The sequence below is a fragment of the Palaemon carinicauda genome, chromosome 8, assembly GCF_036898095.1.
Source record: "Palaemon carinicauda isolate YSFRI2023 chromosome 8, ASM3689809v2, whole genome shotgun sequence".
Taxonomy (NCBI): Eukaryota; Metazoa; Arthropoda; class Malacostraca; order Decapoda; family Palaemonidae; genus Palaemon; species Palaemon carinicauda.
The window spans coordinates 11,467,856-11,483,055 of NC_090732.1; the positions used below are offsets into that span (position 1 = coordinate 11,467,856).

The 15,200-nt window shown below is 34.6% G+C and overlaps 1 protein-coding gene across 1 annotated transcript in view; it reads right to left on the reverse strand.

The window, feature by feature from the left end:
- Positions 1-1,228: 1,228 nt before the first annotated feature.
- LOC137644832 (N-acetylated-alpha-linked acidic dipeptidase 2-like) overlaps positions 1,229-15,200 on the reverse strand; it is a 30,793-nt gene continuing 16,821 nt past the window's right edge. The window contains exons 9-18 of the mRNA XM_068377720.1: positions 12,869-13,053; positions 11,246-11,365; positions 11,007-11,089; positions 9,599-9,727; positions 7,288-7,367; positions 6,280-6,370; positions 5,120-5,378; positions 4,127-4,211; positions 3,430-3,522; positions 1,229-2,179 (exon numbers count right to left, since the gene is read on the reverse strand). Coding sequence (XP_068233821.1) covers positions 1,978-2,179; positions 3,430-3,522; positions 4,127-4,211; positions 5,120-5,378; positions 6,280-6,370; positions 7,288-7,367; positions 9,599-9,727; positions 11,007-11,089; positions 11,246-11,365; positions 12,869-13,053 — 1,327 coding nt within the window. The 3' untranslated portion in view covers positions 1,229-1,977. The remainder of the gene's footprint in view (positions 2,180-3,429; positions 3,523-4,126; positions 4,212-5,119; positions 5,379-6,279; positions 6,371-7,287; positions 7,368-9,598; positions 9,728-11,006; positions 11,090-11,245; positions 11,366-12,868; positions 13,054-15,200) is intronic.

A 15,200-nucleotide genomic window follows, 5' to 3' on the forward strand; every position in this document is an offset into this window, starting at 1 on the left:
TATCACGTGTCATTTATGTCATGTGTCTGCTTTTATCAAATAGTTGGCTTTTAAAATTTACGCAGTGGCCTAATGCTGGGCAAAAATAGACCTAATTCCTAACGTTGGTCTTGCTATGGGCGATTGGGTAGTTCTCGTTTCACTGACGTTTTACTCTATAAAATCTTTTATTACAAAGTATTTCTACGAGTACCATAAAGGATATAAAAAAATACGGTATTATTATTACATTACCAATGAAACTGGTGTCAACGAGCTCAGCAACAGGTCAACTTAAATTTAAAAGGACTTCAAAGGACTCCCTGTTGAGGATTAGACCGGAAGATGCTGCCACCTAGTGGATGCTGTAGTCAACAACAACCTTACAGAATATAGCTAAAATTATGTTTTTATTAAGAGTTGTAGGGAAAAAAATAGTCCAAATTAGATATAGAGGACCGTGGAGCATTAAAAAAGTAAATCATTGTCCAATTATATAGATTATTCTCTTTGGTGTAATAGACCGGAAGGTGCTGCCACCTACAGAATAAGAGAACAACTAGTATAGGAAATTAAGAATTGGTCGGCAGGTGCTGCCATCTAGTGGATCTTGTAGTCAACTATGATCTAAGAATACAAGAATTTACTTACTTAAAATAATGTTTTGTATTAAAGATTGTAGATCAATTAGATATAGAGGGCCGTTGAATATGAATAAAAAAGATAATTTTTCTTTAATAGCCCAATTGCAGTTTAATTAGTGGTCAGTCGTCTGGCGAAGAACGGATTTTTTTCTTATTCATTCAGTAATAAATAGGTAAATTTGTTGTGTGATGAAACAAATTTATAAAGCAAATTAAAGTCACAGTTATTATGGGATACTCATTTTAAAAAATAAAGACGTGAAATGGTGGTTATCTCATGGTAAAGCCTACAGCATTTCCTTTTTTTTTTCTTTTGCGAAAGCTCAGGTTCCATTGAAACATCTTTTAATGGAACTGTCAATCTTCAATATTTTCACCCTATTCAAGTCTTTTAATTTCCAATCCGAAAATTATTTGATAAAATGCTTGTAATTCTGTTCATCTTATAAAATCAAGGTCTGTCTTTACAAATGATTTACATAATTCGGCGGTAGCCTAGTTAGTCACTTTGGTGCAAAGTTTCCAAACTTCCCCGAAATGTATAGGCCTATAGTAGATTCATATTTAACCCGATGCCCTAAAATTGAGGATGATAACACAGGATATAAATATCTAGAATATATTACAGATTCTTCAATAACATTTTAACACTACCTCTTCTTTGTCTACATCTTTTCCCACTTCTGTGTGGGATTGAATAACATTTTAACACTGCACACAGTTAAACATAATTATGTTTTCAGCTATAGGTCCCTGGGCAAATTCTTAAGCTCTTGGCTACTCATACTAATTTATATTAATTCATATACATACATTTTTCATATATATTAACAATGACTAAAACTAGCAACTTTCGTCTCCTTAAGCATAGTCTTTAATACAATTAAACTACGAGTTTATGTATTTTTTCTTATTGCTACTTGACTAAAAGTTATTGCGAAGTCAATGATTAAAAACTTTGGACTTTTGGATTCTTGAAATCAAAAGGTAAAGAATTTATAAATCTTTAGCTGTAAAGTGAGTTGTTAATAATAACGAATGTTGACTAGGACCAAAATTGCTAATGATTATCCTACTCTAATTAAAAGTGGCATCAAATGATTGGCACAAATCTATGTGAAATGCAAAATAAAGGAAGATGCTGCTTATAATTACTGTAGGCCTACAATTTTAATAAAGGATATTCAGTACTAGTCTATTTGTAGATTTTAAATATTCATACCATTTAAAATCAAGCCTGTAGGCCTAGGCCTACTTATAATTGCAATATTCTAAAACTTTATTACACGTATGATTAGTTTCAGTAGAGTGAAGTAATCTTGCAAAAAAGTGAAAGAAAAATAAAATTTTCATCTTAAATTACATTGAAATCTTCAAGATAGTCTGATGCTTTTTGCAGCACAATAGTTAGATCGGAAATGTGTCTGCGAATCTCCTTATGTCTTTTGATCAGCTCGTCTCCCTGTAGAGAATCTATTTTGTACAGGAGATCTGCTATCCCAGGGAATCCTGCCGCTCCATAGTGATTAAACTGGCTCGGTGCAAATATTGCATGTCTGAAACGAGATTGTATAGAAAAGACATATGTTTATGCAATAAAATTTTTTTGGAACTATTAGGCCTACTTCACTTAGTGGAACTATTGGGTCTACTTCACTTAGTGGAACTATTAGGCCTACTTCACTTAGTGGAACTATTGGGTCTCCTGCACTTAGTGGAACTATTAGGTCTATTTCACTTAGTGGAACTATTGGGTCTACTGCACTTAATGGAACTATTAGACCTACTTCACTTAGTTCTCCTTCACTTGGTGGTTAACTGTTAAGCATACTTCGCTTAGTGGAACTATTAGGTCTCCTTCACTTGATGGGAAACTATTAGGCCTACTTCACTTCGTGAACTATTAGACCTACTTCACTTTATGGAACTATTAGGTCCACTCACTTAATGGAACTATTAGGCCTACTTCACATTGTGGAACTATTAGGCCTACTTCACTTTGTGGAATTATTAGGTCTACTTCACTTAGTGGAACTATTGGGCCTACTTTACTTAGTGGAACTATTAGGTCTACTGCACTTAGTGGAACTATTAGGCCTACTTCACTCAGTGGAACTATTAGGCTTACTTCATATAGTCGAACTATTAGGCCTACTTCATTTATTAGAACTAATAGGCCTACTTCAATTACATATATTAATACTTCCAGTCTTACAGGTACTGTTACACAGGATTACCTTGGCACACCTCACACCGAAGAGGGGCACCCTGTCACACCTTTATTTTGCAGCGAGTAACCAAGCATATGGTGTGGGAAGAGAGGGCAGAGGGAGTGAGCGGAGCTAAACACAGGAACTCGCTGCGCAGTAAGGGTATGGCAGGTTGCACTTCTTTAGAGCTATAAGAAACAAATGACGGAGTAACAGTGCTCTCACTGAAAAAAAGGCATGACAAAGAATGAGTGTCGGCTAAAACACCGTAGATGTCTTTCTCGCTCTCGAAGTACACCAACTTCTGGGTGAAGACTAGGCATTTTGATACATCATCCAAAAATGTATTTGTTGTGATGCGCATCATCCATTTTGAATTTTACTGTATTAAAAAAATATTTTCAGTTGACGCATCAGAAATAACTTTTGGTTTGGATTTGGATGAAACATCCACACACTACAAATGACTTTTGGGGCCAACTTGTTATGGATTCCTCGAATCCATTTGGATGGGAAATTAGATTTTGAAATGTCAGTGGTTACATTTTGTTGAAGCGTGTGCAATATGGCATGAAAGTTGTACAGTATATATTTACCTGATTACAGGCCGACCTGGTAACCCAGTTGGTAAGATGAACACCCGCTCTAGTTTCATTATTTGGTCATTAACTGAACGCAGCATAACTGGACTGGAAATAGAAGTTATGGCAACCATTAGGAGACATGCAATAGAAGTAGAAGTAGGCCTACATTACTATCACCATGAATATAATCTTTACCAAGATGTAGGCTACTCACTTTAGGTGCTCTTTACCAAGGTCTACTCACTTTAAGGTGCTCTTTACCAAGGTCTACTCATTTTAAGGTGCTCTTTACCAAAATGTAATTACTTTAAGGTGCTCTTTACCAAGATGTACTCACTTTAAGGCGCTCTTTGCCAAGGTTACTCGCTTTAAGGTGCTCTTTAGCAAGATGTACTCACCTTAAGGTGCTCTTTACCAAGATGTAATTACTTTAAGGTGCTCTTTACCAAGATGTACTCACTTTAAGATGCTCTTTACCAAGATGTACTCCCTGTAAGGTGCTCTTTACCTAGATGTAATCACTTTTAAGGTGCGCTTTACCAAGATGTACTCACTTTAAGGTGCTCTTTGCCAAGATGTACTCACTTTAAGGAGCTCTTTACCAAAATGTACTCACTTTAAGGTGCTCTTTACCAAGATATACTTACTTTAAGGAGCTCTTTACCAAGATATACTTACTTTAAGGAGCTCTTTACCAAGATGTACTCACTTTAAGGTGCTCTTTACCAAGTCCAATTTATTTACAAAATTGATGGTGGCAGCTGTGAAATTGTGTGCTGATTCCTCTAGGAGAGCTGAAATAAAAATGCAACCATTTATGTACCTTGATTGTCGAATATCTGGTAAATTTTTCAATGTAAAAGCTGAAAAGTACAAAGAAAAAAAAATAATTTTTTTGTTGATGATACCTCTTGCCTTTTCATAAACAGTAAAACACAAGAGGAGTTGAATGATACTCTAGGTAATGTTACAAAAGAGGGCATTAAAATATGTTCTTTTAACTGTATAGAATACCTACAATTTTCTATTTACAATCTACATATTCCTCTTTCTCTTAACTGTTTGACAAATTTTTGTTGGAAAGTAATAAATGCTGAGCACCATTTGCAAGGTTCTAATAATTAAAAACAAATGCCATTGTAATGTTTCTGTCTCTTTAGTGCTGGTACGATACACTGGGTTTCCTCTGCACTGAAAGGGGTGTGATCTATTTAAGCTTTACAAGGGGTCACGTCAGAGGTGGACCTAACTAGGCGATTTGTCCATTATTATATTGATTTTTCTGGATGTCTTTGTGAATCTCTTTACAATAATTCCACAGGTTAGAAGAAAAGCCATGGAATTAAAAATCACAATAGCCTACATAGCTTTTATATGGGGTAGCTTAGACATCCTATATATTTAAGACTTCAATTTGTTGAGTAGTTTTTTCAGAATATTTTCTTTGAATTTGAAAGGGAGACTAACCAATGTTTCCTTTACCACAAACAATACAGTATGAGATCTTATGAATTACTGTACTGGGAGCTCATCAAACTTCTAGACTAGAATTAAAACGCACGGCCTGTGCTATGTCCGTCAGGTTGGTTGGTTGGTACAGAGCATCCAGAACTTATCTCCGAACGGGGCATTTGACTAATTGTCAGCCCACAGTGTCCATCAAAAGTACATTTTAGTAAGCATCACCCCCAAAAATACTTACGAAACTTGTCATATATTTCCAGCAGTTTAGCGCCATTGCCATTGCTCGTTACTAAGCTGAGGTTCTCTTCTATGGCCTTTGATAACTGCTGTAGACTGTAGGGTATGATCGCTGAGTCCGCGAAGTACTTTAGGGTCAGGGCAGCAATTCTACCACAACCCTGAATTACCCTAAAGCCTGGATCATGATATTTGTCTACTAAGTAGAAAGTCTCATAGCCTGTGTGATAGCTTGGGTAGCTGGATATGTCATATTTGTTCTATAAAAGAGAAAAAAGGGTGTAAGTATGAATATCTTAAAACTGAACATAAATCCATTAGCTTCCAAAGCCTGTATGTGACATAGCCCTAGGCTACTGTATTTATCATCTGCCATAGCCCTAGGCTACTGAATTTATCATCTGACATAGCCCTAGGCTACTGTATTTATCATCTGACATAGCCCTAGGCTACTGTATTTATCATCTGACATAGCCCTAGGCTACTGTATTTATCATCTGACATAGCCCTACGCTACTGTATTTATAATCTGACAGCCCTAGGCTATTGTATTTATCATCTGAAATAGCCCTAGGCTACTGTATTTATCATCTGACATAGCCCTAGGCTACCTTATTTATCATCTGACATGGCCCTACGCTACTGTATTTATCATCTGACAGCCCTAGGCTATTGTATTTATCATTTGAAATAGCCCTAGGCTACTGTATTTATCATCTGACATAGTCCTAGGCTACTGTATTTATCATCTGACATAGCCCTACGCTACTGTATTTATCATCTGACAGCCCTAGGCTATTGTATTTATCATCTGAAATAGCCCTAGGCTACTGTATTTATCATCTGACATAGCCCTAGGCTACTACTGAAACCAGTTAGTTACTCTTGTAATTTCTTTTGAGAATGCTCAGATTTGTTTTCCATATTTCGTGATCAGCTGCAAGCTAAAATGAAAGAAGTGAAACCTACTAGAGAGAAATGGCAATAATTTAGACATAAGCAAAGGAAATTGTCTCTTTACAGAGACAGCTTCATGTAAATTGGAAGAAGTTTGCAAAAATACGATTTGAAACGAAGAACAATTTTAGAACTAAAACACAACTGATATAATTTGCAGAAGACAAATATGTTGAATTTCCAATAATATCACTTGAAACTTACCTTATCTAATCTAAAGTTCATGTTCACGCTAGGTATGCCTCCATAGAAGGCAAAAGGCGCGTGGTCAGACCCGGATCCCAGAGTCGAAACCCTACAAAAAGAGACTCACATTATTATTATGAAGAAATATTTATTTCTTTGGCGTTCAGGTCTTGTTATTACTCACTTTAAAGGTTTAAAAATGGTTCATGAATGGTAGAGGCAATGGACAGTGGCATTAACCTAGCTAGCAGGACAATGCCCCAGAGACTGACCATATATACTATGATCAGCGCCAAAGCCCCCACTCAGCCCAAGCTAGACCAGGGAGGATCAAGAAATGGCTGCTGATGACTCAGCAGATAGATCTATAGGCTCCCACAAACCCCAATCCTTAGCTCACAAGGATGATGAGGTTGCAGACACTAGAGAAACTATCGAGTTTGAGCAAGACTCAAATCCAGTGAGGCGAGCACCAAGCAGGGACGCTTCTAATAGGACACCACAACTCTTTATTTTCAATTTCCACATTACGTTAATGGTAAGCGAAGATAATAAATCCAAGAAAATTATTCAGTTTCAACTGGGGTTTTACAATCCGTGGATGTAGCTCAATCTCCTCTAAGGTAAAGTCCAACATAATTTGTCAATATTAAATTTTTTTATTGTGATTTGTTTATCCTTATTAATCTCTGATGCTACGGGTTATAATTTGTTCACTAAATTACTTTAAAAACACAAAATTAATGTATATGTGTATTTATGGATGTGTGTAAAGCATCGAGTGTATTCCATTCAATTCTTGTGGGAAAATTGTTTTGGTTTACGAGTATTTTGGGTTACGAGCTTGCTCCTGGAACGGATTGAACTCGTAAACTGAGGTAAAATGTATGGACAGTGCTGACTGAGTTATTGACGAAGTACCATTTATATTACCAGTACCTTAATGATAATACTAATAATAACAATAATAATAATAACAATAATAATAATAATAATAATAATTAACATAATGCTATGTACACTTACTCTGGTAAAGTTTTATTTTTGGCAAGATGGTATGCAGCCCATTCCTCATAAACTGTTTTGCCATCTCGGACTCCTGGAACCTGTAAAAAGGGAGTCAAAATTGAGTAAATTCGCCAAGAAGAATATCATTTAGAAGTTTAGGTGGAACTTTTATCTTTACCTGGGCCTCCTAAGCGAGGTTTTTTTTATACATAGATCAGACATTACAGTAGTGTGTTTCAAAACATAAAACTGTAGTGTTTTTAAGACATAAAATTGTAGTGTTTTTTAAAACATAAAACTGTAGTGTGTTTTAAGACATAAAACTGTAGTGTGCCTTTATGACATAAAATTGTAGTGTGTATTAAGACATAAAACTGTAGTGTTTTTTAAGACATAAAATTGTAGTGCTTTTTTAAAACAGAAAACTGTAGTGTGTTTTAAGACATAAAACTGTAGTGTGTATTAAGACATAAAACTGTAGTGTTTTTTAAGACATAAAATTGTAGTGTTTTTTTTTAAACAGAAAACTGTAGTGTGTTTTAAGACATAAAACTGTAGTGTGCCTTTATGACATAAAACTGTAATGTGTTTTAAGACATAAAACTGTAGTGTGCCTTTATGACATAAAACTGTAATGTGCTTTAAGACATAAAACTGTAATGTGTTTCAAGACATAAAACTGTAGTGTCTTTATGACATAAAATTGTAGTGTTTTTAAGACATAAAACTGTAGTGTGTTTTTAGGACATAAAACTGTAATGTGTTTTAAGACATACAATTGTAGTGTGGTTTTAAGACATAAAACTGTAGTGTGTTTTTATGACATAAAATTGTAGTGTTTAAAAAGACATAAACCTGTAGTGTGCTTTTAAGACATAAAACTGTAATGTGTTTTTCAGACATAAAACTGTAATGTGTTTTTAAGACATAAAATTGTAATGTCTTTTAAAGACATAAAACTGTAGTGTGTTTTTAAGACATAAAACTGTAATGTGTTTTTAAAACATAAAACTGTAATGTGTTTTTTCAGACATAAAACTGTAATGTGTTTTTAAGACATAAAACTGTAATGGGTTTTTAAGACATAGAACTGTAGAGTGTTTTCAAGACATAAAACTGTAATGTGTTTTTCAGACATAAAACTGTAATGTGTTTCTAAGACATAAAACTGTAATGTGTTTTTAAGACAAAATTGTAATGTCTTTTCAAGACATATAACTGTAGTGTGTTTTTAAGACATAAAACTGTAATGTGTTTTTAAAACATAAAACTTGTAATGTGTTTTTTCAGCCATAAAACTGTAATGTGTTTTTCAGACATAAAACTGTAATGGGTTTTTAAGACAGAACTGTAGTGTGTTTTCAAGACATAAAACTGTAATGTGTTTTTCAGACATAAAACTGTAATGTGCTTTTAAAACACGAAACTGTAATGTGTTCTTCAGACATGAAACTGTAATGTGTTTTTAAGACATAAAACTGTAATGGGTTTTTAAGACAAAACTGTAGTGTGTTTTTAAGACATGAAACCGCAGTGTGTTTTTCAGACATAAAACTGTAATGTGTTTTTAAGACATAAAACTGTAATGTGTTTTCAAAACAAACAACAACATAAAACTGTATTGTGTTTTCAGATAATAAAACTGCATTGTGTTTTCAAATGATAAAACTGTAATGTTTTCAAATGATAAAACTATTGTGTTTTCAAAACATATAACTATAGTGTGTTTTCAAAACAAAAAACTGAAGTTTGTTTTCAAAACATAAAACTATTGTTTTCAAATGATGAAATTAGTGTTTTTTCAAAACATAAAACTAAAGTGTGTTTTCAAAACATTAAACTGTATTGTGTTTTCAAATAATAACACTGTAGTGTTTTAGAAAATAAAACTGAAGTTTGTTTTCAAAACATAAAACTATAGTGTGTTTTTAAGACATAAAACTGTAGTGTGTCTTTAAGACATAAAACTGTAGTGTGTTTTCAAAACATAAAACTGTATTGTGTTTTCAAATGATAAAACTGTAGTGCGTTTTCAAAACATAAAACTGTAGTGTGTTTTCAAAACAAAAAACTGAAGTGTGTTTTCAAAACAAAAAACTGAAGTTTGTTTTCAAGACATAAAACTGTATTGTTTTCAAATGAAAAAACTGTGATGTGTTTTCAAATGAAAAAACTGTGATGTGTTTTCAAAACATAAAACTATTGTGTGATTTCAAAACATAAAACGGTATTGTGTCTTCAAATGATAAAACTGTTGTTATCAAAACATTTAACATCAATTTTTTTTGTGCTTGTACAGAGTAAAAAAACTCAAAGACAACATACTCACCATTTTAGTGATCTTGACGATTGAATCCCAGATAAGAGGGCTTGCGGACGCTTCAAAAATGGGCCCTGGAAGACAGCTGTCTGAGTTAATATACAAGACCGAACGTTCTTGAAGCTTCTCCAAGTGTTCCTGAAAATATTGGCTGTAGGATGATACAAAGAAAACTATTGCCCAAGAGCTTAAACAATATCACAGTCAAGGTATTTTTTTTTTACAAGCCCACGCTCTCCATGTACTGCCAAATTATGCAAAGCTATTGTTCTCCTCTACTTTTTCATAATTTAATACAATTCGCCACATGGGAAACAAGGTATAATTATAAAAAAAACTATAGAATTAACAATTCGCCACATGGGAAATAAGTTAAAACTATTAAAAACTATAGAATTATTAAAAAAAAACTAGTATGGTTTCCTCACTAAACGACCTGGAACTGACATCGTCAACATAGTCAACCAAACTGAAGTTTGTGATGCCAGCGTACATTTGATATATATTCAAAATACTGGATTAAAAATGGAGCAATTACTCAAAAGTGTCCATCAAATATACAATTCCCAAATAGTGACACTTTTTTATAATACTAGTTTTTATTTTTTATAATTTTAACTTGTTTCCGATGTGGCGAATTGGTTTAAATTATGAAAATAGTAATAGAGGAAGACAATAGCATTGCATAATTTGGCAGCATATGGAGAGCGTGGTCTTGTAAACAAATACCCACAGTCACTGTCACATTCAGCTGTTTATGAGTATCTAAAGGGAATAGGTCTAAAAGAAAGACGAATAGAGTAATGCAGAGCAAAGAAAATATAACAGAATAACGATGAAAATAACGAATGAAATAATCAAACAAATGGAAAGGTAATTAAAAAATATAGGTCTAATATATGAAAGTTTAAAGTACTATAACAGACTTTTGTCTCATTAAAGGTTTAAAGGCTACTCATGAATGGCAGAGGTAAGGGACAGTGACATTGCCCTATCAAGCAGGACAATGCCCTAGAGACTGACCATATTACATATGATCAGCGCCCAAGCACCTTCTCCACCAACGCTAGTGCCAAGGAGGGCCAGGCAATGGCTGCTGATGACTCAGCAGATAGACCTATAGGCTCCCCTAAACCCCTCATTCTTAGCTCACAAGGATGGTGAGGTTGCAGCGGCCAAAGGAACTAAAGAGTTTGAGCGGGACTCGAACCTCAGTCTGACATTCACCAGGCCACCACAACCCTTAATTAAGATGTCAATGAAAGTCGGAAAAAATAATGGTAATGTGTTCAAAATCTTTAAGTTGAAGGAAAGAAATAAAAAAAAATTAAAATATACCAACTCGTTTTGGAAACAAATACACTATATAACAGAGTCCAAGTTGTTTTTGAAAAATGTTAATAAGAGACCAACTTACCTCAACCCATTCGGTTGACCCTATGAGTCCGTATTCCTCTGAACCCCAACTGCAAAACACCAAAGTTCTTCTTGGTCTCCATCCTGGAAATAATTTTATGAATGTATATTAGAATATATATTTGAAGAACAGTAACAACATTAAAATGGATCTTTTATATAAAAGCACTACAAAGAGTGGCTTATATCAGCCTGTTCAACATAAAACCATTCTTTGATACAAAGACAATTAGCTCAGACCTGTCTTCACGAGCTGGCCAAACACCCTTGCTGTCTCCAATAACTGCGCTGTCCCCGAAGAGGGATCGACTGAGCCATAACCCCAAGCATCTCGGTGGTTTCCAATCAAAACGTATCGATCTGGAAGAGTGACATAAAATATTCAAATGATTAAATAGAGGAATTTAAAAAAAGACACATTTGTAACCGTATAAAAAAGTATAACCTATTTCTTTTATTTCATTAAGATTGAATCACACCTCTGGAAATAAATTAAATTATTTATAAGACTGTTAAGAATATATGTATATATGTATATATATATATATATATTATATATATATATATGTATATATATATATATATATATATATATATATATATATATATATATATATATATATATATATATACACTTCTATTAAGAATTTGTGAATTGAAACTCAAGACAATGATATAAAGAATTAGAAAATGAGAAGGTTTCTTCTTGATTTCCCAACAAGTGGAGAAAATGACTTAGGCAGTTAGTTTATGAGGGTGACGATATATATGTATATGTATATGTATATATATTTATATATATACATTATATATATATATATATATATATATATATATATATATATATGTATGTATATATATATATATACATATATATATATATATATATATGTATATATATATATATATATATATATATATATATATATATATATATATATATACATATTTATATATATCCGTCATTCTTACATCTAAAATACCCTTTTAATAATATAGTAAGGGATTGATTGAGCTGTTTCTGGTAAGAGGCCTTTACCCTGTTAAAATTATAGGAAGGTATTGTCTAAGATATTGCTGGTAATAGTCCTTTTCCATTTTAAAAATATAGGATGTGATTGCCTAAGCTATTACTGGTAAGAGTCCTTTTCCCTTTTGAAAATATAGGAAGGAATTGCCTAAATTTTCTGTTGGAATATTATTTGTATTTGATTGTGTTTTTTTTTTTTTTTTTTTAGATTCTTACCAAAATCGTATCAAGTGATGATTAACTGGTGCAATAATAAATGCAATCACATTGGATTTATTAATATGTTATGAATATGATCTGTTAATAATTTAGCTAAAGATATCCATTGAAAAAAAATAAAGACTAGTTCTGTCATTATAAATGATCCAGAACATGATTTTTCTTTATAGACTAAATATTTCACAATCGAAGAATCATGACACCAACAAGTTTCCTGACATGAGGCATCATGCGGTTACTCTTTGCACAAAGTAATATTAAGGGCCTACTACTTTGATCTCCATCTTACCATCTACATTGAGTATTTGATGTAAAATTTAGTAAGATGCTAAGTGATGATAGGAAAATATATATGATCAAGTGACATTTTCCTTGAAAATATACATTAAGACACCTCTTTCCACCAGCGGTAGTTATCTAGTGCACAGTATGTATACCAAGGTGCTAAGCTATACCATAAAACCTTTAAGTTCATTTTACTCCTCAGCACAGATAATCAACATCAATTATACCACCAACAAGTAGAGGTTGGCAGCGAGACACTGAAGGCTGATTGGAAAATTTTCCCATTTCCTTACCCAGATTACTTTCAGAAGACTCAACTGGTTCCTTACCTGGCTCTATAATTCCCTTGATAGTTCCAATAACATTGTAAGATCTGGAATTGCGAAGGAAATTGTGTGACTGCAAACGCAGGGTGTGGGTCTTGTATGCCCCCAGCATCTCTGGTCCAAGGTTGTATTTGATACCTTCCATTCCACCGACCCATCCTTCTGGTGGTGGTGGCCCACCCATTTTCCTTCAATAAAAAAAAAAAAAAAAAAAAAACTTCAATTGCATGCTGAAAAATGGATGGGGGAACCCTTTGCTAAGAATGAAAAAATGAAGGAGGGGCCCCTTTGCTACAAATGAAAAATGCGGAAGGGGCCCCCTTTGCTAAACATGACAAAAATATAGAGGACGAGGACACCTTTACTATAAACAAAAAATGCAGAAGGGCACCCTTCGCTAAATATGAAAAACGCAGGAGGGGACCCTTTGCTAACAAAATGGAAAATGCAGGTGGAAACTCTTTGCTAAAAACGAAAAATACAGAAGGTGACCCTTAGCTAACAATGAAAAATGAAGAAGGGGACCCTTTGCTAAAAATGAAAAATGCAGGTGGAGACCCTTTGCTAAATATGAAAAACATGGAAGGGGACCATTGCTGCAAATAAAAAATGCAGGTGGGGACCCATTGCTAAGAAAATTAAAAATGCAGGAGGGAGCCCTGTGCTAAAATGAAAAATGCAGGAGGGAACCCTGAGCTAAGAAAATGAAAAATGCAGGAGGGAACCCTGTGCTAAGAAAATGAAAAATGCAGGAGGGAACCTTGTGCTAAGAAAATGAAAAATACAGGAGGGAACCCTGAGCTAAGAAAATGAAAAATGCAGGAGGGAACCCTGAGCTAAGAAAATGAAAAATGCAGGAGGGAACCCTGAGCTAAGAAAATGAAAAATGCAGGAGGGAACCCTGTGCTAAGAAAATGAAAAATGCAGGAGGGAACCCTGTGCTAAGAAAATGAAAAATGCAGGAGGGAACCCTGTGCTAAAAAAATGTAAAATACAGGAGAGAACCCTGTGCTAAGAAAATGAAAAATGCAGGAGGGAACCCTGAGCTAAGAAAATGAAAAATGCAGGAGGGAGCCCTGTGCTAAGAAAATGAAAAATGCAGGAGGGAACCCTGAGCTAAGAAAATGAAAAATGCGGGGGGGGGGGGGGAACCCTGAGCTAAGAAAATGAAAAATGCAGGAGGGAACCCTGTGCTAAGAAAATGAAAAATGCAGGAGGGAACCCTGTGTTAAGAAAATGAAAAATGCAGGAGGGAATCCTGTGTTAAGAAAATGAAAAATGCAGGAGGGAACCCTGTGTTAAGAAAATGAAAAATGCAGGAGGGAACCCTGTGTTAAGAAACTGAAAAATGCAGGAGGGACCCCTTTGCTAAGAAAATGAAAAATGCAGGAGGGAACCCTGTGCTAAGAAAATGAAAAATGCAGGAGGGAACCCTGAGCTAAGAAAATGAAAAATGCAGGAGGGAACCCTGTGCTAAGAAAATGAAAAATGCAGGAGGGAACCTTGTGCTAAGAAAATGAAAAATGCAGGAGGGAACCCTGAGCTAAGAAAATGAAAAATGCAGGAGGGAACCTTGTGCTAAGAAAATTAAAAATGCAGGAGGGAACCCTGAGCTAAGAAAATGAAAAATGCAGGAGGGAACCCTGAGCTAAGAAAATTAAAAATACAGGAGGGAACCCTGTGCTAAGAAACTGAAAAATGCAGGAGGGAACCTTGTGCTAAGAAAATGAAAAATGCAGGAGGGAACCCTGAGCTAAGAAAATGAAAAATGCAGGAGGGAACCCTGAGCTAAGAAAATGAAAAATGCAGGAGGGAACCCTGAGCTAAGAAAATGAAAAATACAGGAGGGAACCCTGTGCTAAGAAAATGAAAAATGCAGGAGGGAACCTTGTGCTAAGAAAATGAAAAATGCAGGAGGGAACCCTGAGCTAAGAAAATGAAAAATGCAGGAGGGAACCCTGAGCTAAGAAAATGAAAAATGCAGGAGGGAACCCTGAGCTAAGAAAATGAAAAATGCAGGAGGGAAACCCTGAGCTAAGAAAATGAAAAATGCAGGAGGGAACCTTGTGCTAAGAAAATGAAAAATGCAGGAGGGAACCCTGAGCCAAGAAAATGAAAAATGCAGGAGGGAACCCTGTGCTAAGAAAATGAAAAATGCAGGAGGGAACCCTGTGCTAAGAAAATTAAAAATGCAGGAGGGAGCCTTGTGCTAAGAAAATGAAAAATGCAGGAGGGAACCCTGAGCTAAGAAAATGAAAAATGCAGGAGGGAACCCTGAGCTAAGAAAATGAAAAATGCAGGAGGAAACCCTGAGCTAAGAAAATGAAAAATGCAT